A 24294-nucleotide genomic window follows, 5' to 3' on the forward strand; every position below is an offset into this window, starting at 1 on the left:
CAGAGACGACGTGTTTGCCAGAAGAGTCATCTCCACCAGAGATTACATCGACAGAGAAGACGCTTTTGCCAGAGGAGACATTTTTTACCAGAGGAGTTGTTAAATGCGCGGGAAGGTCTCCCGCGTATTATCGAAATTACCAGCGTACCCTTCCACCACGCAAGACGCATGCACCGAAGATGTTTTTACTATTTTACCCCTCCGCTTGTAAATCTATAAATAGGGCCCGAGCTCGTGTACTGTGACTTACGCTCTCTCATATTTTCGAATACAATAGTTGTTTTCTTTCTCGTGCGAGGTTTCCGATCAGCTATTTTTACTCTTTCCAGCCTTCTCGACTAGGTAGAATTTTATGTTTTCCCTTTATAGATTTAGGTGTTGGTTACGTTAAGCACCAACTGGCGCCGTCTGTGGGAAGGCTACTGAATTAAGACGTGAGGTTACGGTCGCCGACGTACGCAGATCTGTGAATCCAATCGGATTTGCGGGCGTTGGCACCGATTGGTCTGATAATCCGGACACCCAGCTGTGTTTAATCGGTTAAATTATGTTTTCTGGTTTAAAATGTTGTTAATCTGCTGAGCTCTGCGTTGATTTGTGTTTTGGGTGCATGGGAAAAGGTGGCGACGGGCGTAAAACATGAATCAGGGGAAATTTACGTTTATTTACCGCTTGTTTGGGGTAGTTATCTGCGAATAAGGGGTTCTCTTGTAGAATTGAGGTTTTCTTCACCGATCTAATGTTTTGCATGAGGAAATTGTAATTGGGTGCTCTGTTCCGATTGTGTTCGTCGTTTCCTTCTGGATCCCCGATATTTTGGGTTTATGTTGCTTGTGTGTGGTTGTTTTGCGTGTTAATGCGATAATTGGGGGCGATCTTCGTGTTTTATCTTGTTTTCGGTGAAGCGTGTGGTTATTACTGTTAATTCATGGGTTTGCATCGATAATACGCCAATTAGTACTTTGCTTCGGTTGTGCTCGGGTTCGCGTTGTTAATCCGTGGGTATTCTTTGTTTGCGAGTGATAATTACCGTTACTTCCTATGTTTTGGCGACTAATCCTCGCTTTGTATCGTTGAATCGGGGGTGATAATCTGTTTCTGGTATGTTGGTTCTGTGCCGTGAGTTTACAGATGATTTTCGTTTAAGAGAGGGTATTTAGGGGTGTTTCTCATGTTTTTCGTGGCTAATCTTCGATTTCGATGGTTGAATTGGGAAGTTATGCTCTGTTCCTGATATATTGGGGTTTTTTGCTATGGATATGTGGGTTTTTGTGGCTCATCTTCGATTTCAAGGGTATTTATTGTCGATGACGCGAGGGCTTTACCTCAATAATATGATATTTAACACTTTGTCTTTGTTGTGATGAGATTCGTATTATTGTTTTGTGGACGACCTTCACTTATGGGAAACGATTATTCATGTTCTCCATGCTTTCCTTGACTAATCTTCGTATTATGGCAGTATTTGTTTTCTTACATAATTCATTTTCTTATTATGTTTAATGAATCGTGCTAACATACCTTCTGGTGGTTGCTCTGTTTGTACTTATCTCTGGGTATCTTGCGTCTGTTGGATTTTACTGAGGGCTCTGTTTTCTCAATCTATACTCGGGGTTTATTTCCCCGAGTGTAGAATTACTTGGAAGGGAATTTTTTAACGGTCTTCGTACCGGCGCTCGGGATTCTTTATTGGGTTTCTTATATCGGAACTCCCATCGGTAATGGAGGGTTTATTCTTTCGTCGTTAGGATTGTTTCTCACTTTGTCTACATGTAGGTACCATGGGATCATCAGATGCTCACCGCAACCTGGAGAAGGAGTTCGACTCCGCTGCTCTCACCACTGAGTTGCCTCCTTCATTGTTCACTGGCCTACAGGGCAATGCTACCTTCACTGCCCCACCAGGGTTTCAGGCTATCTCCGCCACTCCGTTGACAGGGTTGAATGCAAGCCTCCAGAGATCTGCTCTGGTGACTCCAGGATCTGACATGCCATGCTTAACTCCCGCGTCTGGAGCGGGACAACTCACGTTTGGGTCGATGGAACAGATGATGGCGCTGCTTCACTACTCCGCTATGCGTCAGGCACTAGGAACTCCCATGTTGTCCACTGTTCCCACTGTAGCTCCACTGGTGGGAACGGCTACTTTGCAGGGCACTGAGGCCCCACCTCCAGCTGCTCAGGAGGTAAACACTTTAGCAATCAACAAGCAGGCTGCGATGCCTTTGGAACTGCAAGGGGACCCTGCTGACAGGGAAGTGGAAAGAAGACCAGAGGGGAGCCGGGTCAGACTCAACAGTGTTGTGAGAAAGGAGAGGGTTGACGAGTCTGATAGTCAATCCGTCTCCCTGGTGTTCGAGGAAGAGAGACCGAGGGAGAAGGCTCGGTTAAAAAACCAAGTGTCTCAGCTGAAACATCAACTCCAGGATCTGGAGGAATCCCTGAGGGAGAAATCCCGAAGGGAGGACAGGGAACAAAGGTCAGGAAAATCGCACCGGGTGGAGAAGTCCCATCGATCGGAAAAATCGCGCTACACAGAGAGGTCAGAGGAAAGGGAGCTGGAGTATTCCTCTGGCAGACATGAATATAGAGTCCACAAGCGCCACGCTCGTGATGCGCCCAGAGACAGAAGGGAGCAGGGGAGGCATAAGGGGGACAAGAGAGCTAAGACATCAAGGCTCCACCCGATCAACAACCGCAGTCCTTTCTCGGACGATATCTTGGCAGATACCCTACCTAGAAGCTACAAGCCCATGTCACTGGATTACGATGGCACTACTGATCCGGAGGTACACCTCAATCGGTTTGAAGGGTTGGTTACGCTACACATGTACACGGAGGGCATTAAGTGCCGAATCTTCTCCACTACTCTTACTGGACCAGCTCAGTTATGGTTTGGGACGCTGCCCCCAAATTCCATTCACTCTTTCGAAAAATTACAGACTCGTTTTTTGCGGCAGTTCGCGAGTTCACGAAGGGTAGGGAAGTCAGCCCTTTCGCTGATGGATATTAAGCAGGAGCAGGGAGAAACGCTACGGGAGTACACAGCGAGGTTTAACCTTGCCGCTCTGGAGGTGCCAGAGGCAGAATCGCAAATTAAAAACTGCGCCTATGTCAGAGGACTCAGGCCGGGGATCTTTTTTGACGAATTACAAATTCGACCAGCAAGGGATTTTGATGACATCATGGCAAGGCTGCCGGGTTATCTACAGTTGGAGGATGCCAAAATGGCGAGGAAGGTGGAAAATAAGAAACACAGGGTCAAGAAAGCTGAGGAAGCACCCGAAAGATAGAGACAGCAAGATAGGGCCCCATTCAGAGGGTTGCCTCCCAGGATACTCCCACCCCAGGGAGGAATGCCATCTAATCAACAGCGCACAGTGAATGAAGTAACGCGGTTTACCGAATACACGTCCTTGAATAAACCACAAGAAGAAATTTTTCATCTGATAAAGGATCAGCCGTTCTTTAGGGCACCGGGGACCTACCGGACTGGGCCGCCGCAGGAAGGGCCTAACAATAAGTTGTGTGAATATCACAAGTCCTTCGGGCATTACACGAAATATTGTGGACACCTTAAGCACCAATTGGAGTTACTGGTGCGTCAGGGATATCTCGACCATCTCATTGACAGGGGAAATGAAGGTCAGAGGAGGACTGATCAGAGAGATCAGCGAGATCAGAGGGATCAGAGAGATCAGCGAGATCAGAGGGATCAAAGAAATAACCGGGATCAGCGACGAGAACAGGGGAACAACAACAGAGATCGCAGGCTTGATGACAACCAGGATAATCGCAGAGAGGGGGCAGACAGGCAAGCCCTTCCTCCCCCCCCCCGTATAGAAGGGAAGTTCACATGATTTGTGGGGAGAACGGGATGCCCACATCAAATAGGGCTAAAAAGCAAGTCGTCAGAGCAGTTAAAACAGGGTATTATCCTAAAAGGGTCATGGAGGTCACCAGCGCGGCAGAGGAGCCAGCAATCACCTTTGGAGCAGAGGATATACGCACACTAATGTATCCGCATGATGATGCACTGGTCATCACGGCGGACATTGCCGGCTGCATTATTCACCGCATTTTTGTGGATTCGGGCAGCGCTGTAAACATCTTGTATAAGGAATGTCTCCAAAATATGGGAATTAACGCTCATGTTGAGCCGACAAATGCTCCTCTGTTTGGATTTGGAGGAGAGATGGTCATGCCCCTAGGGTATGTAGAGCTGCCGTTGATTCTTGGCAATACAACTGCAGGCAACAAAACAAGGATGGTACGGTTCTTAGTGGTGGATATGCCTAAGCCCTCATATAATGTCATACTCGGCCGGCCTGCCTTGACAGCGTTCAAAGCGGTTATATCACTGTTTCATCTGAAAATGAAGTTTCCCATTGAGGGGGGAAGAGTGGGAGAAGTTTGCGGTGATCAAACGACATCAAAAGCATGCCACGTGCAAATGCTCACACAGTCAGCGGGGCAAAAAAGGGAAAGACGGACAGAGGGGTCGGACGCCCGGAAGAAGGGGAAAGTGGGCGAGGTGCATGCCCCAGCAGAGGAGCGCCAAGAGTTGGCGGATTTATTAAAAGACAGAGACTCCACAGAGAAAACCGCGCTGGTGTCCACTAGCGATGTTTGCAATATGATAGAGTTATTTCCAGGGAAAGAGGGTTTCCGGACTAAGATTGGATCGGCCATGAGTGATAAGGTCAGAGAGGAGCTCATTGGTTGTCTTCGGCGAAATGCGGATGTGTTCGCTTTCAGCACCGCAGATCTGAAGGGAATCGATAGAGGGTTGGCGGAGCATTGCCTCAACGTGGACCCTAAGGTTAAGCCGGTAAAACAGCGGACAAGGAATTTTGGGGCTGAAAAGGATGTTGCGATCAGAGAGCAGGTCTATGAATTATTGAAAGCCGGGCATATTGTGGAAGTGCAATACCCAGAGTGGATCTCGAACGCGGTGATGGTACCCAAGAAAACGAATACTTGGAGGATGTGCGTGGATTTCAGAGATTTAAATGCTGCTTGTCCAAAGGACCACTATCCTTTGCCAAGGATTGATCAATTGGTGGACTCTACTTCAGGATGCGCTCTGCTATCCATGATGGATGCGTACCAAGGGTATCATCAGGTAAAGATGAACAGGGGAGACATCGCCAAAACGGCCTTTGCCGTCTGTTGTGGAGTATATGGGTGGAAGAGTATGCCGTTTGGTCTGAAGAATGCAGGAGCCACGTATCAGCGGATGATGGAGAAAATTTTCAAAAAGCAGCTTGCTAAGAATATCTCAGTGTACGTAGACGATATGCTCGTACGGAGTAACAGGGCAGAGGATCATGTGTCTGATCTGGAAGAGATCTTCACAGTAGTCAGAGATCACAGACTCATGTTGAACCCAGCCAAGTGCACTTTTGGGGTCACAACAGGGAAATTCTTGGGGTATAAAGTCACGCCAGCAGGGATTGAGGTTAACGCCGACAAGGTCAAAGCTATTTTAGAAATGACACCGCCCAGAGGAATCAAGGAGGTGCAGAATCTGAATGGGCGTATCACTGCTTTGAGCAGGTTTATATCGCGATCGGCAGAACGAAGCATGCCGTTTTTCAAAGTGTTGAGGAAGGGAACCAAGTTTCTATGGACAGAAGAATGCCGAGCGGCGTTTGAGGATCTTAAAGTATACCTAGCAAAACTCCCAACTCTGACCAAGCCAGTTCCGGGAGAAACGTTGTATCTATACATAGCTATGGGGGAAGAGTCAATTAGCTCTGTGCTAATCAGATAGGAGGGAAGTCATCAGAGACCCATCTATTTTGTCAGCAGAATCATACAAGGGCCTGAGCAGAATTACACAGAGATTGAGAAGGCTGCTCTGGCAGTCATAGTCACGGCCAGAAAGTTGAGGCCCTATTTCCTTTCACACCGAGTGATAGTACGCACGTCTCTTCCCTTCAAGCAAGTTTTGGGGCGCCCGGATTTGTCGGGAAGAATGGTCAAATGGGCCGAGGAATTAGGGGAGTATGATGTAGAATATGAGCCGAGAACAGCAATCAAAGCACAAGCATTGGCAGACTTCATACAAGAAACAACTCGCCGTCCTATACCAGAGTTTTGGGTGGCCTTTGTGGATGGGTCCGTGACGAAAGAGGGATGTGGGATCGGGGTTTATATCACTTCACCAGGTTATGGGACATACCAGTTCGCCATCAAATTCACTTGTCGGTTATCCAACAATGAAGCGGAATATGAGGCCGTGGTCAGAGGGGCTCACATATTGTCAGAGCTTAAAGCCGAGTGCGTCATCATAAAGACAGACTCCCAGCTGGTTGCACAACAGTTCTCGGGAAGTTATAATATCAAGGATCAGAGGATGAAGGCGTACCATACCAAAATTAACGGAATGAAAGAAAAGTTCATGGAATTTAAGCTCGAACAGATTTCTCGGGAGGAGAATACGAAGGCCGACCTACTGGCGCGCATGGCTAGCGCAGTAGAGCAAACTTGGAGCGACGAGATTATTCTACTCTGTGATACCAGAGAGATGGAGACTTCGCAGGTGTTCTCGGTAGAGATCAGGGATGATTGGCGGGCTCCGATCATACACTTCCTAAAGACAGGGGAGCGGCTAAGCAGAGAGTCCAACCAGAGGGCCCGTTATGAGAATTACTGTCTAATCAACGATCAACTCTTCAAACGATCTTTCACTCAACCTTTGCTAAAATGTTTATCTCCAGAGGAAGCTAATTTTGCTTTGCAAGAAATTCATGCAGGTTGCTGTGGTGGGCATACGGGATTTCGGGATCTTGTGCGCAAAATTATCCGGGCCGGGTTCTATTGGCCTCATATCAACCAGGAAGCCAGAGAGTTCGTCCGCAAGTGTGAAGCTTGTCAGAGGCATGCCGGGAGAATCAACATACCAGGGGAACCCATGGGGGTCATGTATGCTGCTTGTCCGTTCGACAAATGGGGCATTGATATAGTCGGCAAACTGCCTACAGCACCTGGAGGGAAATGCTTTCTCATTGTGGCAGTAGACTATTTTTCTAAATGGGTCGAGGCTGAGGCTGTGAGCAAGATCGATGAAGTTACAGTGGAACGCTTTATCTAGAGGAATATCTGTTGCAGATTCGGAGTGCCACGAATCATTGTGTCTGACAATGGGACTCAATTTACAGGGTAGAGGATCGCGGATTTTTGTGATCGAATGGATATTACACAGAGGTTTGTCTCAGTGGCTCATCCACAGGCAAATGGACAAGTGGAATTAGCTAACAGGACCATATGTGAGGGAATCAAGAAGAGGCTAACTCAGAGCAGAGGGAAGTGGGTAGAAGAGCTGAACACCGTTCTCTGGGCTCACCGAACTAGTCCAAACGGCGACAGGGGAGGCACCATTCACGCTGGTGTATGGATCCAATGCGGTGATACCAGCAGAGGCACGACTAGAATCATACCGGATTACCACGTATGACACTGAGCACAATGAGGAGCTCCGCCGAGCAGAGCTGGACTTGGTGGAAGCACAGAGGGAGGAAGCCCGTGTCAGAGCGGCCAAGTACAAAGGCATTATCAAAGCGGGATATGACAAGCGAGTCAGAGTGAGGAAATTGTCAAAGGGAGATTTGGTTCTCAAGCGAGCTGATGCGTTAAAGGCGGTGGGTAAGTTCGAAGCCAATTGGGAAGGGCCATATATCGTCACAGAGGTTTTGGGAGGCGGCGCGTACATATTGTCGGATTCAGACGGCAGAGCTCTCCCCAGACCATGGAATATAAACACGCTTAAAAAGTTCTATGTGTAACTGCTGCCTAGCAAGAATGATCATTTGTAGACCGGATACTCTTTTTCCCCACAGGGGTTTTAACGAGGTCCGGGGCCATAATATCAATAAAACAGATATGTGGTTCTAGAGAATTCCCTGGTGTCGTTTTATTTACTTTATTTATCGTTTTCCTACATTACAAATGCTACTTAACATGTTCATGCAGAGCATTGCACATGTCACCAGAGGGGGGAGTAGGGTGTATACCCGTAATCCTCAATTTACAAATTCAAAATACAAACTGCTTCTTAGCAGGACAGGGGTGAAACAAATACAAAAATTGCTTCTTAGCAGGTCAGAGGGAAAACAAACATCAGAGATGAACACCCTTTCTTCCACGATCCAACACTCCGAGTCCTTCTTCGTCGCTGGGACACGCTCATCTCTCAGATCTACTTCAGCTCCACTCCGCGTCTATAGAATATCAAGCAAAACAACAAGTCAAAACGCCAAAGAAGAAGGAATACAGAAAAGGAGCAAACCAACGTCCAGATTCGGGGAATCAACGCTCAAATCTGGAGAAACAACGGCCAGACCCGGGAAACACGGCAATAACGCTCTCAAGCAAGGGAAGCCCGCTCATTACAACCACAAAGTTAGAGATCTGCACCAGAAATACAGAGGAAAAGGCGGAGCCTTTAGGGATGTGAATGTTCAGAGGGGAACTTCCCTTATTTGAGTGCTTTATAACCAAGATGGGAAAAAATACGGAAAGTAGGAGAGAAAGAACAGCAGATCTAGGGTTTGAGAAGAGAGCAGTTTGGGACGGCGGAAAAGAAATGAGGGAATTGTAACCTAAATCGCGAAGGGTGGAGGATATATATAGAGGCAGTATGGGGCTTAAGAAATGGGCTAAGGGGTAATGGGCCCGCACGAACTTATGGGCCGAAGAAGGGAGTAAGAAATAATTGGGCCAACATGTTCATAACAGAGTATTGCACATGTCACCAGAGGGGGGAGTAGGGTGTATACCCGTAGATCCCAATTTTTAAAATTCAAAAATCCCTTCTCAGCAAAGCAGAGGGATCACGCTCCGACAGAGCAGAGGGATCACACTCCACCAAAGACAGAGGGCAGCGCTCGTAAGCCGCGAAAGTTGGTCGTGCCATCCGGGCCTTCCATGCTCCGCGCAGAGATAACACTTAATCATAAGCCGCGAAAGTTGGTTGCACCCTCCGGGTTTTCCATGCTCCGCGCAGAGGTTGTTTTAACCGTAAGCCACGAAAGTTGGTCACACCCCCTGGGTTTTCCATGCTCCGTGCAGGGCGTTCCTGACAATCGTAAGCCGCGAAAGATGGTTGCACCCTCTCTAGGTCTTCCATGCTCCGCGCAGAGTGTTCAAGTTTGGATGGGAGGCAGCTTCGAGAGGAAGCAGCTTGGATGGGAAGCAGCTTAGATGAGAAGCGCAAAATCACTGACAAAGAAATTAACCAAACCCTCGTAAGAGGAGGCGGTGAAATCCCTAACATAAAGGTCAACCAAATCCTCGTAAGAGGAGGCGGTGAAACCTCTACCAGAAGGGTCATCAAAATCCTCGCCAGAGGAGTCATCAAAATCCTCGCCAGAGGAGTCACCAAAATCCTCGCCAGAGGAGTCCTCAGAATCTTTACCAGAGGGGTCAACAAAATCCTCGTCAGAGGAGTCGTTAAAATCCTCGCCAGAGGAGTCGTCAAAATCCCCGCCAGAGGAGCCATCAGAGGCCGCGACAGAGAAGTCATCAGAATCCTCGCCAGAGGAATCATCCAAACCCTCGCCAGAAGAGTCAACGGAATCCCCATAGCAGAAATTAAAGCAACTCCAAGGGAGGGGATCAGAGAAGCATCAACAACAATCATAACAAGTCAACTCAAATCAACAGGGGAAAGACGGAAATATAAACCCCACCTCAACAAGCAGCGAAAACAACACAAATAACAGAGATAAAAGAAGCAAGGATGGGAAAGAAATTTCATTAAAGCATGCCCAAGAAGCAAAGATGTACATCAAAAAACCGGCGGTAAGTGTTCAGTTGGTACAAATTAAAGAGTTACAAAATTTTCTTTTGATAAAGTCAGGAGAGAAAGGGGGAACATGAAGAGGGAGGAACAGAAGCAGCTTGAGCAACAGTAGAGGAGACAGGAGCAGAGGCAGATGAAACTGGGGGAGGAACACCACTGGCAGAAGCATGGCCAGAAACGGCTTTCTCTGTGAACACGGGCAACATGCCTGCTTCCTTCACTGGGGGAAGGCGAGTCCCCAAATCCAACAGCTTCACAGCCTCCTGCACATATAGGTTCTCATCTCGATACAGCTCAAACAGCTGGTCCACCGCGGCAGAGGAGGAGGCAGAGTCAGAGAAAGCTGAGGGTGCCAAGTCAGAAGGCAGGGGAGGCTCCATGCTGAATTGAGAAAATGTCCGGGTGCTCTTGCCAGTAGGATCCCGCAGCCGGTTCACAAAGCGTACTAGGGAAGCAGAGAAAGCAGGCATGTACATGGGCGCGGAGGGCAATGAGTCAGATCCAATCCCAAAAGTAAAATAGGGAATGGCCTTCTCCAGCACTGGGTACCACCATTCCGGTTTCATCGGAGAATTCGCAGGGATCCCCATCAATGCATTGATCTCCTCATCCTTGAGGTTATCCATCAAGGCTCGGAAATTCAAGGAAGAAAGTTGCTCCTGGGTAGCTTTCGCCATCTCCAAGGTTTTTGAGGCCGTATGTTCTATCACGTAAGCAAAGAGGGGCCCAAAATCCTCCAGGTATTCGGGAGTCTTTTTGAAAGCCCCTAGAGTGCCTTCCAGCATTAACCCTAAGAAGTGTTGACCTTGCGGAGACAGGAAATACTCCAGGCGCTGATCTCGTACCCCCAGGATATAAGCGCGATTCTGAGCTTCTGCAGATGTCTTTTTCCAGTCGCGCCGGGCTCCTTTGTAGGCCTGCTCATACTCCGCCTTGAACCTGGCAAGGCTCGCATGGCTTTCTTTAGTTGTTCTGGTCAATTCAGAAACCAGAGAGGACTTCTCTACTTCTACTTGAGCTAGCCGGGCCTTCAAATCAGTAATCTCCGCTTCAGCTTTACTCAGGCGTTCCACCACCCCAGCGACAGCATCATCACGCTTGGCAACGTCCGCTTGTTCCTTCTCTCTCTCTTTCTCTGCCACCTCGTAGTCATGGATGCATTTAACAGCCCCCCACATCCCCGACTCCACCTGCAAGAAAATAAAATGGGTTCCAACAAAACAATAAAAGGTTAGTAATTTAAAATTTTTTAACAAAGAGTATAAGATGCAGGATACCTGAAGAGCCAACCGGCAGAGCTGAGTAGCTAAAGCCGGTCGGGACAGCTTCTCCATTTTCTCTTGGTCCTTTGAGTGGACACGAGCTATCAAGGCATCAATCAATTCCTGCCCCGATAAACTCGAAATCGGCCCAGGAACAAGATCCTCTGGTTCATCAGCCGAGGGCACCACAGCTTTGCCCTTACCTTTTCCACCGGCCGAGGGGAGAACCTTAGAACCACCAGCTAACTTCTTAGCTGGCCCCTTGCCCTTGTCCCCAGCAGAGGGGAGAATCTTTACACCACCAGCAGACTTCCTTGCTGGCTCTGAAGATTTGCCGGCCTTTTTCAGGCCCTCCTGTTTCTCCTCCTCACCTACAGAGATTAGGGAGCCCCTCTTCCTTTTCTTCGAAAGCTCGGCAAGGGGGGCACCGGGAGCTGAATCGGGCGAAGGAACCTCATCAGTAATATCCACGATTTGGATATCTTCTTCACAGGTGCCAGCGGCATCACCAGCGCTGGAACGTCTACCCCTATGAACAAGGGCTCCCGCCTCAACTTCCTCCGCTTCAAATGGACGCGAGGCTTCCACATTCCCCTCTGGGATTTCAACTACAGGAGGAATAGGGGTCAGCTTGGCCCCAGTAGGCTGCTCCGAGGGATTTGTCCCGGAAGCAGAACCACCTGTGCCATGTTCCCCGCTGCCAGCAAGAGAGGGAATGTCGGGCAAATTGTCCCCACACTTGTGCCTCCAAGACATATCTGCAAACCAAAATTTCACAACATTAAAATCAGGGTAACAAAAGCTAATATGTTTTTTAATGTATATTTTTTACCTATTGATTTCTCTGGGTACAGGGGAAATAGACCATTGTATGCCAGAGATGAATTATTCTCAGCAAGGTACCTACAGTCTAGGGGCTGGGCCTTGTTCATAGCGTTAAGGTGGGCTATAATACTCTGGTCACGGGTAGAAGGGACCTCGGGAGAGGCCGGTTTATAAGTAGTGCGAAGCTTATGCCATTCCAGCTCCAAAACGTGATAATCGCGCCAGGTGCCGAAAAGGGTGCGCACATAACAATAATGCTTCAGGAAGCCCTTATCGAAAGAATTCAAAGAGGAGAGAAAGGTAGTAGGATGTTTTGGATGAGCTGCAAAGCTATACAGGGGACTGCCCTGCATGCGAAGGGTCTGGGTCTGACAGAACAGTTTTGCGGTGTCCCCAACACCGTGAGCCCGGCACAAAACATGGAAGGCATATAGCCTTCGGATAGCAGAAGGGGCGACTTGAAAGAAAGGGATGTGAAAATAATTACAAACATCGACCAGCAAGGTAGGAGGAGGGAGCCTTAAACCAGCATCTATCTGGGCTTTCCAAACAACTATCACCTTGGGATGGCGAAGGTTCTCGGGAGGCGTTGAACCCTTAGAGAAGGCCTCGAACTTTAAACCTTCAGGACGCCTACATTTGCTTCTCAATTTTTCCACCTCCGCGACACTAAGACGGGATGGAGGAACACTTTTGGGGGGTTGGGGGGTCTTCTTCCCCTTTTTCTTAGGTGGAGGGGGAGGGGGTGCAGTTTGAGATTCGTCAGAAACAGAGGGGGAAGGAAGATTTTCGAGATCTTGTTGCGAGGGGGAGGAAGATGAAGGGTCTCGGGCAGAAGGAGAGGGCGAGCGAGAGGGTTGAGGGGCGGAGGTGCAGGCCATGATGGGAAATGCCAATCCTAGGGTTTCTAACACGCTCAATCAGAGCACCAACAGTTATACCACTACGCTACGATTAAACACAAAATTGCAGTGAAGAGGATGCGCGAGTTACCTAGGCCAGAGAAAAGATGGACGGTAAAACCTGGAGCGGAAGGGTCGCGGGAGGATGCCGGAACAGTGAGGAAACCGCCGGAAAATGCAGAAAAATCGTTCGAAAAGCTTGGAGAAGAAGAATAGTGAAAAGTGGGAGTTCGAATCGACTAAGTAAAATTGTACGCGGGTAACCACCAGCACGCGGGATGAACGGCACGTGGCATACGGAAAAAATCAACGGATGAGGATTTCTACGGAGAGGCGAAAAGACGCGAAGATTAAAAAGTGACCTCGGGGTACGGGGAAAATACTGTAGACTGGGCAGGCATTTAATGCGAATGACGTCATCCACGCGGACGAGTCCTCTGACTAGTTGTACCACTCCAAAGTGAACTAGCCAGACCAGGGGGTGGGAGTAACAAAAACGCCAGAGAACAATTCACAAGGCTTATCTTTATTTTCTCATAAAATCAAAATGCTTATGTCTTTATGATTTACAGGGGTCAAGGAAAACAACAAAGCGTTGATGCTAATAATACACCACTGGTTGAACATGAAGAATACTCGGTTCAACCAGACTAGAGGGGGGAGTGGTTGGTGAGGAGCAATATGTGCAGAATAGGGAGAGAGTACAAATCAGAGGAATCATTTTCGCCAGAGGAGTCGTATGGGTCAGAAGAATCATTCTTACCAGAGGGATTTCATCCATCAGAGGAATGGCTCTTGCCAGAGGAATCACGTTCTTCAGAGAAGTCACCTTCACCAGAGGAACCACCTTCGTCAGAGGAGTCATCCGCGCCAGAGAAGACACCATGGCCAGAGGAGACGTCTTTGCCAGAGACGACGTGTTTGCCAGAAGAGTCATCTCCACCAGAGATTACATCGACAGAGAAGACGCTTTTGTCAGAGGAGACATTTTTTACCAGAGGAGTTGTTAAATGCGCGGGAAGGTCTCCCGCGTATTATCGAAATTACCAGCGTACCCTTCCACCACGCAAGACGCATGCACCGAAGATGTTTTTACTATTTTACCCCTCCGCTTGTAAATCTATAAATAGGGCCCGAGCTCGTGTACTGTGACTTACGCTCTCTCATATTTTCGAATACAATAGTTGTTTTCTTTCTCGTGCGAGGTTTCCGATCAGCTATTTTTACTCTTTCCAGCCTTCTCGACTAGGTAGAATTTTATGTTTTCCCTTTATAGATTTAGGTGTTGGTTACGTTAAGCACCAACAAGGAAGACCAGGTGGTGGAAGTATCACCCGAACAGACTTGGATGACCCCTATAATGGAGTACTTGAAGCATGACAAGCTACCCGACGATAGAAATGAAGCCCGCCGACTTAGGGCGCAGGCCGCCCGATTCTCCATTATTCAAGGTAAGTTATACAAACGTTCTTTTACCGGTCCATACTTAAAATGCATTAACCCTGCAGAGGCGAAATACGTCTTATCTGAGTTGCATGAAGGGGAGTGCGGAAACCACTCAGGTGGAAGAAGCTTAGCACACCGAGCATTAACCAACGGATATTATTGGCCTACCATGAAAGCCGACTCAGCCAACTACGTCAAAAGATGCGATAAATGCCAACGGTTCGCTCAAGTATCACACCTACCCCCGGAACCACTGACCGCCATCACATCACCATGGCCTTTTATGAAATGGGGGATGGATATCGTAGGCAAGCTACCTACAGCACCTGGACAGAAGGTATACATGCTGGCCATGACAGATTATTTTAGCAAGTGGATCGAGGCGGACTCATTCCACCAAATACGAGATAAGGAGGTCAAAAGCTTCATCTGGAAAAACTTGATTTGTCGATATGGGGTGCCAAAGGAGATCGTCACAGACAACGGATCACAATTCATCAGTGCAGAATTCCAAGACTTTTGTAAGTTTTGGAATATCAAGCTGAGCTTCTCCACCCCAAGGTATCCACAGGCAAACGGACAAGCAGAGTCTTCCAACAAGACCATCATGAACACTCTCAAGAAGAGATTGGAAAAGGCTAAGGGAAAGTGGGCAGATGAACTACCCGGCGTGCTCTGGTCATACGGAACGACCACAAGAACTTCGACAGGAGAAACTCCTTTCTCATTAGCCTACGGAATGGAAGCAGTCATACCCATCGAAAGTGAAGTGCCTACCGCCAGGTACGAGCTCACCACAGACACCGACAATCAAGAGGCTATGTGCCACGAGTTAGACCTACTCGATGAGAAAAGAAACAAGGCGAACATCAGACTTGCCTCATATCAACAAAGTGTTGCCAAACACTACAACAAGCACATTCGTACTCGAACATTCCAACCAGGTGATTGGGTACTCCGGAAAGTATTTCAGAACACCAAGGAAGCAGGAGCAGGCAAGCTCGCCCCAAATTGGGAAGGTCCTTTCCTGATCACTAAGGTAGTCGGACACGGAGCATACAAGTTACAAACGATAGACGGACGCGACATCAACAATAGCTGGAATGCCATCCATCTCAAGCAGTATCACGTCTAACTCTACACTCATTTACTTTTTTAGGTCTTACGAGACCCACCCAACTTACTACGCGATTACTGACCTTTCCATGCAGGTCAGAACTACATTTGGGCTTGATCCTTTAAAAGGGTATGTAGGCAGCTCTATGGAGCGTAGCCCCCCCCACCCCTACCAACCAGTCATCCCTACCATACATACTGCACATCAACTTAGAGTTTTTAGCTTAAGCAACAATTAGCCACACGCTACATTGAAGGGACAACCTCGTGTTACAACACATACCCCAACCAACTGAACCAGCCCTACATGCACTTAGATAAAATGGGGAATGAGCGTTACAGTCTGCACAACCAAATGGATCACAACTCGATTAAATATTAAGGGTAAAACCCCAGGAGGCCGGCCAAGCCGGAAAACTTCGAGTTACATAGTAGAGTAGACTAACTATAAGCTTGGCTATCAAACTAGCACAAGCTCATACTAGAGGAGAGAATACTAAGGAAAATCGTCCACATAGAGTAGACTCATAGGCACACAGGCCCGAAAGCTCTAAAAGTTAAGATATTATAAGTCTATTACAAAACCAAGTCAAGTTTGCAGATAATGAAGCACAATCATCAATCAGCAGAGGGGCCACCAGTACCCAAACCTCCAAGCGAAACAGCAAGATCCGCAACCTCGGCAGCCTCCTCAGCTCTCTTCTCCATCAGCTCGGCATAAGCCTCAAGCATCGACGCCGTGTTCCAAGTCCCAGCCCGACCGTCCAAGTAATCTTGAGCCATTTGGGCCCTAGCCTGGACCTCCCCCTCAGTACCGACAAAATCAAGCTTCTCCGTCAAAAATGAAACCGTAGAGTTAACGGCCTCAAGCTGCTCCTCCAAAGTCTTCGCCCGATCACCTGCTAGGCGCCCAACATCAAGCTGAGTTTGCAGCTCTACCTTCAAACGTGCAATCTCCTCATCACGACCCTTCAATATGTCGTCCAAATCAACCCGCTCAGTTCGAAGTTTCTTCACACTCTTCTCCAGCTCTCGGATCCTCTCCGACAAATGAAGCACGCCCTGCAAACCCTACATAAGCAATAGAGATAACATGAATCAGCAACTAGTCACCCACACTTGAAACAAAAGAAAAAATGATTGAAACTAGTATAACTCCTACTCACCAGAAAGATATGGTCGACAGTGGCATCAGGGGCACCAGACTTCAATCCAACCAAGGCATTGCGGTCCTCCGGCCAAAGTAACTTGCCCAACTCCTTGCGGAACGGGCGGACATCCGCATATGCAGAAGCATCAAATGGAAAGGTAAGACGAATAGAGTCACCAGCCCAATCAGCATCATCAACGTCGTCGCGCCTTCTTTCCTTGCCCCTTCGAACCGGCGAAGTAGAGACCGGAATAATAGGCGAAGCGCTGATCGGAATGACTGTCTCGCTGACCTCGAGATCACTAGAGTCCTCGGTCACCTTCTTCTTCTTCTTCCTTCCCGCACGCATCTTCTCCAACGCGGCATCGGGCCCCTTCATCTCAAACCGATAAGACTTCGACATGACACGTGCTGCAAAAGCCCGTTCATTTACCGTCAGTTCCAGTATGATCTGAGAGCCTTGTCGTCCGTATAAAGTTTCCAAAGACTTAGACAAAAAGACCAGACGAGGCGGAGGGCGAGTCGACAAGGAGACCGTACCTTCTGAAGTAAAGGAAGTGCCCCTCCACAGCGAACTTTGCCTCAAATTATCGTCAGACAAGATAACCCGCCAATCACGAGCCTCCTCGGGATAGCTCAAGATTTGCTTAAGTCTCTCATTGACACCCAACCGGACAGTAGGATAAGGAAAGCATTTCAGATCTACAAAACAATGAAAGAAATACTCATTAAATCAATGGTGGTAGACAAACATACAAATATAGTTCACTTCAACACTCACTACCAGAACTCCAAGCACAGGGTATCTCAGACCCATCAACCAAACCCAAAGCTTCATAAGGTATAAAGAAATACTTATTTTTCCACCTTGTATGTAAGGTGTTCGCACCCAAGATCAAGGGTAACTTGTTACCCCTAACCTTCAACATATACCGACCGACATCACCTGAATTAGATGTCAGATAGTAAGTCTCTGACACCTCAGCCACTGTAATATCAATGTTGTTAATTTCCCCAAACACCTGCAAAGCCATCAAAACATGCCATGCAGTCGGCATCAACTGACCAGGAAGAATCTTATGGTAGTCGCACACCTCGACAATCAATCTAGGAAGTGGGAAACGACACCCGTCTTTAAACATCTGAACATACATGCAGGTCCACCCGGGCAAAACCCAATCAGCTCGCTCAAGGCCTGAAGGAGAATGCAAGCTCACCCAGTCTGGTATGTCGTACGACGCCCAGATCTCTCGCAGGTTAGCCAACGTCACCAATGATGATTCATTCTTTTTAAGTATGATGTGACTAGGGCGACCCCCGTCAATCATATCATCGCTATCCACCCCGTGACCAGCCATGTAGTCAGGTGCCCCAGAGCAGTCAGCCATGCTCGGAGCCCTACGACTACAAGGCACCCCAACAGGCACACCATCATTATCTAAATCAACAACTCTACTCGACGACTCCATAGAAATTCCTCGACTACGAGACATGTCAACCAAGCTACCTAGAGCAAAGACGCCAACCAAGTTTACAATAGACACACACAAGAATAGACAAAAAGTATATATGGAGATATCATACGCGACTAACTACACATATCCTACACTACTAACATGATACATGTAGTGGCATTGGTAAACAAAGATGAAAGCTATCATATAGCGCCAACCCAACATGTTAAACATGACAATCACACATATACTCATACTTGAACAAATGGAGATATCATACGTGACTAACTAAACATAGTCTACAGTACTAACATGATACATGTAATGGCATTGGCAAACAAAAATGAGAGCTATCATATAGCACCAACCCAACATGTCAGACATGACAATCACACACATACTCATACTTGGACAAAATAAACACACCCCAAGAAACAATTATTTTACTATCTACTAGAGGGCCAACGGATCAAAGAAGAGTTACACAAACGACAAATCGATCAAAGAACGAAGCAAATAGATAGCATGCTTGGAATATTCATAAAGAGCGTGGTAGAATATAGAGACAATAAACCAACCTTCTCAAAGCTTCCAAAAATCCTCTCTCTACAAACTCCACTCCAAAAGTCCAAGAACTCCAAATAAATTGTGTGAAAATGAAAGTCTTCCCTTCTTTAACTCATTATATAATGCAGTATATTTTTGTTTCGTGGTAATTTTTGCAGGCAAAATATGAGGGCTATATATAAAGCTTTAGACGTGGAAGGAGCTGAATGCTAATAGGGAAAAATAAATTCAGGAAAGGAGCTGTCAAACAACATTTTCACTAGCACAACATTTGACATTTACATCAATGTACAACATAAAAAGACTACACTGCCCAAGCCACCTAGCTATACAAATCGATAGCCATGTCAGCCAAACATTACACTAATAAAGCTAACAACAGCAAGACTAGCTATGCTACCAGCTGCCATCCTGCCAAGAAAGTTAAACACGCCAATTCTCCAACTCCAAAGGACGGACAGCCTGCAACCCTCTTGGGCAGGAGGCCAACATGCCATCCAGCCTTGTTGCCATGCCTCGGGCAGGTGCCAGACACCATCCGGGCAGCAACCCCTCCCAGCCAAACCAGCCAAACACTATCCACACAACAACAGGAACCTCCAAATAGATTGGGCAATTCCCAAACCTGTCAGGCAAACACACGCTCATGCGACAGCCATACCATCCCAACAAGACAAATACAGATCTTCATTCATTCTTAAAATCAGGAGATTTAATAATAAAAAAAAGGAGAAGAAGAAGAAGAAAAAAGACAAAAGGAAAAGAATAATAATACTAAGGGCTGAATCACAGCCCGTCAAACACTTCCCCGTCAGAGATCTGCCGCCGCCACGACACCACCGCCGGAAGCCATTGTTGCCTCGACCGTCGATCTCCCCCTCGGACCGCCACAACAACCACATCAGATCTGGAAAGACGTCGCTCCCTCCACCTCGAGAAACGCCGCCGGCTCCATGAACGACCCACCGTCGCCGCCTTCGGCCGCGAATCGCCGCTCCCTCTCATCCCTCTCTGCCACTGGCAGACAACGTCGACGAAGTCGCCGACTGCAGCACGCCACTCGCGCCGCCGCCACCAGTCCTCGCCACCCGCTGCAAATATTGATGGGCTCACTCAGCCGTCGACCATGCCACGACGCTTGACGACTGATCGCCGTGGAAGAATAACAGCTATGCTCACACTAAACGCAGGCTTTGAGATCGCCTAGCCACGAATTAGACGTTGCTGCCCTCTCCAGAGTCGCCGGAGCAACCACCTCGGTCGCTGCCCCTCAAGGACGCCCGACTGGTTTCCTCTTCCCCTCTTTTTTCCACAAAACGGCGCCCCACTTCACATTGTGGCCAAAAAACCCTAGATACCCCATGTGGGCTCAAGAAAAATCAGCATCAATACTTGGGCCCTTAATGCCCAATAATAATCCAAAGCCCACGAAATTCTAAGGCCCACGAAATAATCAAAAGCCCACGAAATTCTAAAGCCCACAAAATTGCAGTACAATTAAATCGGTAACATATATTGGAGCCCAGACCACTTTGGGTATTCGTATATTATTTTAATTTTACTGATTCAGGAAAACTCCCATTCGAGAATTTACAACGAATTAAACTATTCAATAGATTTACTCTCTATTTTGATGAATATCAAACTAGAGAGTGGGGGACAAATTGTAGTGGGCAAAATTCGTATAGCCCATTTAAATAAATATTCGAAGTCCAAATAATCAGCCCAGCCCAAAATCCGAGCTAATTCCAATTAATTCGGCCCATACGCCAAGTTATTAAGGCCCAATCGCATCAAACCCTACAAAGGGCGGCGACTTGGAGGAGAAGGCAAGGGAGGGAGACGATCCCGAAAATATCGGAACAACTAGGGTTTCACGGACGTCCCGGAGAAACCCTAGCCGTCAAGACACCACGCTATATAAGAAAACCAACTAGGTCACTCGACCTAGGCAGTCATTCGTACTCTCAGCTACTCCACCTATTCACGCTTTCAACTCTCTTCACTTGCTCGATCTCTACGCCTCCGCGCTCTTACGTTCTGGATTAGGGCTTGCTCTGACCAGTCAGACAGACCAGCCAGACAGACCATTCCGACCGACGAGATTCACTATCTCATCTTTACTCTACTATTTAATCATCTTTACGCATTATATTCGTTTTTCTTATCAATTAATCCGAATTGTTTGACTGACTTGAGCGTCGGAGGCCCTTCCATCGACACCCCCACCGGTGCTCCTTGAAGGGCTCTAACGTGTTTGTGGTTTCAGGTTGCTAGTGCCCGCCGACCCGGACGTGCCCGACGTCCTATTCAAGTGATTGTTGGATCCATCCCCAACAGTACTCATTTCGTGGACGGACAAAAAAGAAAATATGAGTACTCATTTTGTGGACAGAGGGAGTACGCCATTCTAAAAAAAAATCATAAGTTTATATATATCTTATATATAACGATGACAACGTCAAATACACAAATTATATAAAACTAAGTCTATAATCTATGATCGTGAAATACACAAATTTAAGTGTATTATTTCAAAAGGTAGGTAAATTACAAAAATACAAAGTTTTGTAAATTAATAATTAGTATCATTAGAATAATGTTCTAAATATAACAATATGCACTGATTTAACTATATAAATAAATATGCTAACAATTCAATCATGTAACTAAATACTAGTACGACCTCCCGTGCAATGCACGGACCACGATATATTTATTTATTTTTAAAATTATAATTATGTAAAAATATCAAAATATCAATATTTATGAATAAGATTAATTGATAACAAAAAAATATGTTAATTTTAAATATTAGTATTTCACTTAAAATAGTTTAGAATAACAATATTATCAACTTAATGAGTATAATATTAAAATTAATGAGTATTGTAAAATAATAATTAAATATGTAGTACAATAATAATAATAATAACTATTTTTTTATTTACAAATTCATATTAAAATTAATACAAATTTCCTGCTCCTTAATTGTATTTAATTTAAAATAATTATAACTAAGCAATCATGTAAATTTTTTTTATCCCAAAAAAAATGACATCAACTTATTTTTTCACCAACAAATAAAAAAATAAAAAAGAGAGTGTTTTGGTGAAAAATTGAGTTGAGAGAAAATTTAGAGGTAAAATACTCCTCTTATATATTATATATAAATTAAAATTTTTATTATATCTTTATTTGTGCATGAATTAAATCTGATAACAATAAAATATAAAAATTTATTAATTTTAAAATTCAAGGAAACATATAGAATAATAACCGAATATTATATATAATATTGCTATTTGTTTTTTGACTTGGGGGAGTTGGGGGAGGGGGAGCAGTGAGGTTTGAACCCGGGACCTCACTGTTCATACACACGAGATTGCATAGCTTGGTGTCATCTTAGGGACATATATTATTACTATTAGTCCTAATATAAATTGGAGTTTGAATGTCCGTGTATTTAACTAAATCTATACTATATTAAAAATGAAGTTTTCAATTTGAAATCAATTTAAAAATTGAGTGACAATTTTGTAGTTATAATAAAATTGAATGTTTATGTTTATATTATATATTTTTATTTTTATTTTTATTTTCTTTAACTTCTTATTTGTTGTTACATTTCTTTCCAAAATTGTGAAATTCGATTAATTATAAAATATTATATATGCATATCAAATTAAAGATCACGATAAGAGTTTTAATATAATACTCCCTCCGTCCCTGAAATGGCTTCCTCTTTGAGGACGACACGGGTTTTAATAAAAAGTTGTAAAGTATATTGATAGTGGAGAAAAAGTGATATAATTATTATTGGAAGTTGTGAAAAGTGTTATAATTAGTATTGAGAGTGGTGAAAAGTGAAAAGTAAGAATAAATAAAGTATTATTAGTGGTGGGGTAGGTGTCCAAAAATGGAAAGAAAGAAAGAGGAAGTTATTTGGGGGACGTCCCAAAATGGAAAAACAGGAAGTTATTTTAGAGACGGAGGGAGTATATTTTATGAAAATATTTGATTAAAAATGTAAAAATTAAATTTGTTTAAATACTAAAGTTTTATAAATTTCTCTCTCCTCTCTCATCTATTTTGAATAAATATATTTTTAATTATTTTTAATTAGTATTTTATTTTTAATTTTTTAACTTATTTTTTATTTTTGTTTTTCATAATATCAAATTTTATAATTGTGAATTCTTTTTTAAAATTTTAATTCAAATATATTCAATTATAATTAAATTTTTATTATATTTATAAGTTATAAGTATAATAATTGAATTAGTATTAATTTTATATAAATATAAAAATAAAAAATATTTTCCGATGCATTGCATGAGATGCAAATGCTAGTTATATACTATTATGGAAAGATGGCAATTATAATAGAATATGGGGTATAATAATATTTTTTATTCCCCCAAGTCAAAAAAAATAAAAAAAATAAATAATATTTTTGTTGGGCTTAAGATTTTTGACAACATGAAAAATTGGAATTGGGCTGGATTAAGTAAATTAAAGCTGGTTATGCTAAAAATAAATTCTTTTCTGGAAACACTCTTACGCTAGAAATTTTATAGGAATATTTTGTTATTTTCACTTCTCTCACACCAGAAAACCGTCGCCCTCTCCGCCTCTCTCTCACTTTCTGCGTTTCTCGTAGCCTTGCATCTCTCTCACCTCTCACTCGGCGCCGCACGGATCTTCCCACCTTGCCTTCTCCGGCAGCAGCTGTAGCACGGTACGTCCCCCTTTTTCGTCGCTCCCTCCGCCTCGCCTCTCACTCGCCACCGCAAGGACCGACCGGTCCCGTCTTCTCCGCCAGCAGCTGCAAAATGGAAAATCAGCAGTAGCGCAGCAAGCCTCGAGAAGTTCACCTCTACAGTTGCATCAGTTCGCCTCTCTGACCTCCGCGGCTCCGAGTTGGTGCCTTAGGGCTTCAAATATCCCCCTTTTTCTTCTCGTTCTTCTCCATCCGCGATTTTTGAATTCTATTGTATTTATCTGCTATTCAAACTGTACCTATTTGTGGTTGGAGAATTTTGAATTTTTCTTTCTTTATTTTGTTTAAAAGAAGGTTTCTTGATATAATCCGATTTGAAAACTGAAGTTCTAGTTGTTTAGAGTTATGATGATGTTGGTTTCTGAAAAATTGAGATAGGAAAATTTGTTGGGCATCTTGTTGGTATAGAAATTGGTCGATTATTTTTGGCAAATTTGTGATTTTTGTGGTGTAAAGATGTGGAAGTGGAAAAAACTGCATAATTTATCAGTAAAAATAACTTCCTAAAATGGCGCCAAAAAGTTTACGTTAGAAACTGTGCATAAATCTTCTTCTTCCATCAACGCATCAAAAATCCAAACAAATAAAATCTCTAATATCCTTCCCTTCATCAGCATCGCTTCTTCACCTAATATATTACAGAGTCACTTTTTTTTTCCTCATTTCTTCTTCCTTAACTCGCTGCTTCTTCTTTCATCTTCTTCTTCTTCAGTTGTCGTCGTGGTTTTGGATGGTGTTGGTGGTTGCAGTAGCACTGACAGTGGCGATAATGGAAGACGGTTGTTGGTAAATTCAAATGCTCCGATGAGTAGAGAAACCATGATTGTTGTTTGATTGCAAATTTCATCATATTTATAGAGCCTCCAAACGTGGAGGCTAAGTATACTTGTCCTCCAAGAACATATCATGAAATGACAGATTAGTATATTTAAAAGGTATATTCTTGATGAGCAAGTTCTGAAAGAGTTGACGAAGGTTGTA

The 24294-nt window shown here is 45.1% G+C and overlaps 2 protein-coding genes across 5 annotated transcripts in view; one reads left to right on the forward strand and one right to left on the reverse strand.

The window, feature by feature from the left end:
* Window positions 1-24294, forward strand: part of LOC131012928 (intermembrane lipid transfer protein VPS13) — a 71785-nt gene that overhangs the window by 14141 nt on the left and 33350 nt on the right. The window contains exons 1-2 of one of the 4 annotated variants that reach the window (XM_057940896.1): window positions 23080-23271; window positions 24026-24248. The exons of 1 other annotated variant lie outside the window; for it this stretch is intronic. The gene's annotated coding sequence lies outside the window, so the exon portion shown is untranslated. Of the gene's footprint in view, window positions 1-23079; window positions 23272-24025; window positions 24249-24294 lie in introns of those variants that run through there. 2 more of the 4 variants (XM_057940895.1, XM_057940897.1) reach the window with 2 other exon arrangements.
* LOC131012929 (uncharacterized) lies at window positions 15718-16877 on the reverse strand. The gene is made up of 2 exons (XM_057940901.1): window positions 16526-16877; window positions 15718-16430 (listed from the first exon to the last, which is right to left on the reverse strand). The coding sequence occupies exons 1-2, from the start codon at window positions 16856-16858 to the stop codon at window positions 15978-15980; spliced, it is 786 nt and encodes a 261-aa protein (XP_057796884.1). The 5' UTR covers window positions 16859-16877; the 3' UTR covers window positions 15718-15977.

Source organism: Salvia miltiorrhiza, chromosome 2, assembly GCF_028751815.1.
Source record: "Salvia miltiorrhiza cultivar Shanhuang (shh) chromosome 2, IMPLAD_Smil_shh, whole genome shotgun sequence".
NCBI classification, from domain to species: Eukaryota; Viridiplantae; Streptophyta; class Magnoliopsida; order Lamiales; family Lamiaceae; genus Salvia; species Salvia miltiorrhiza.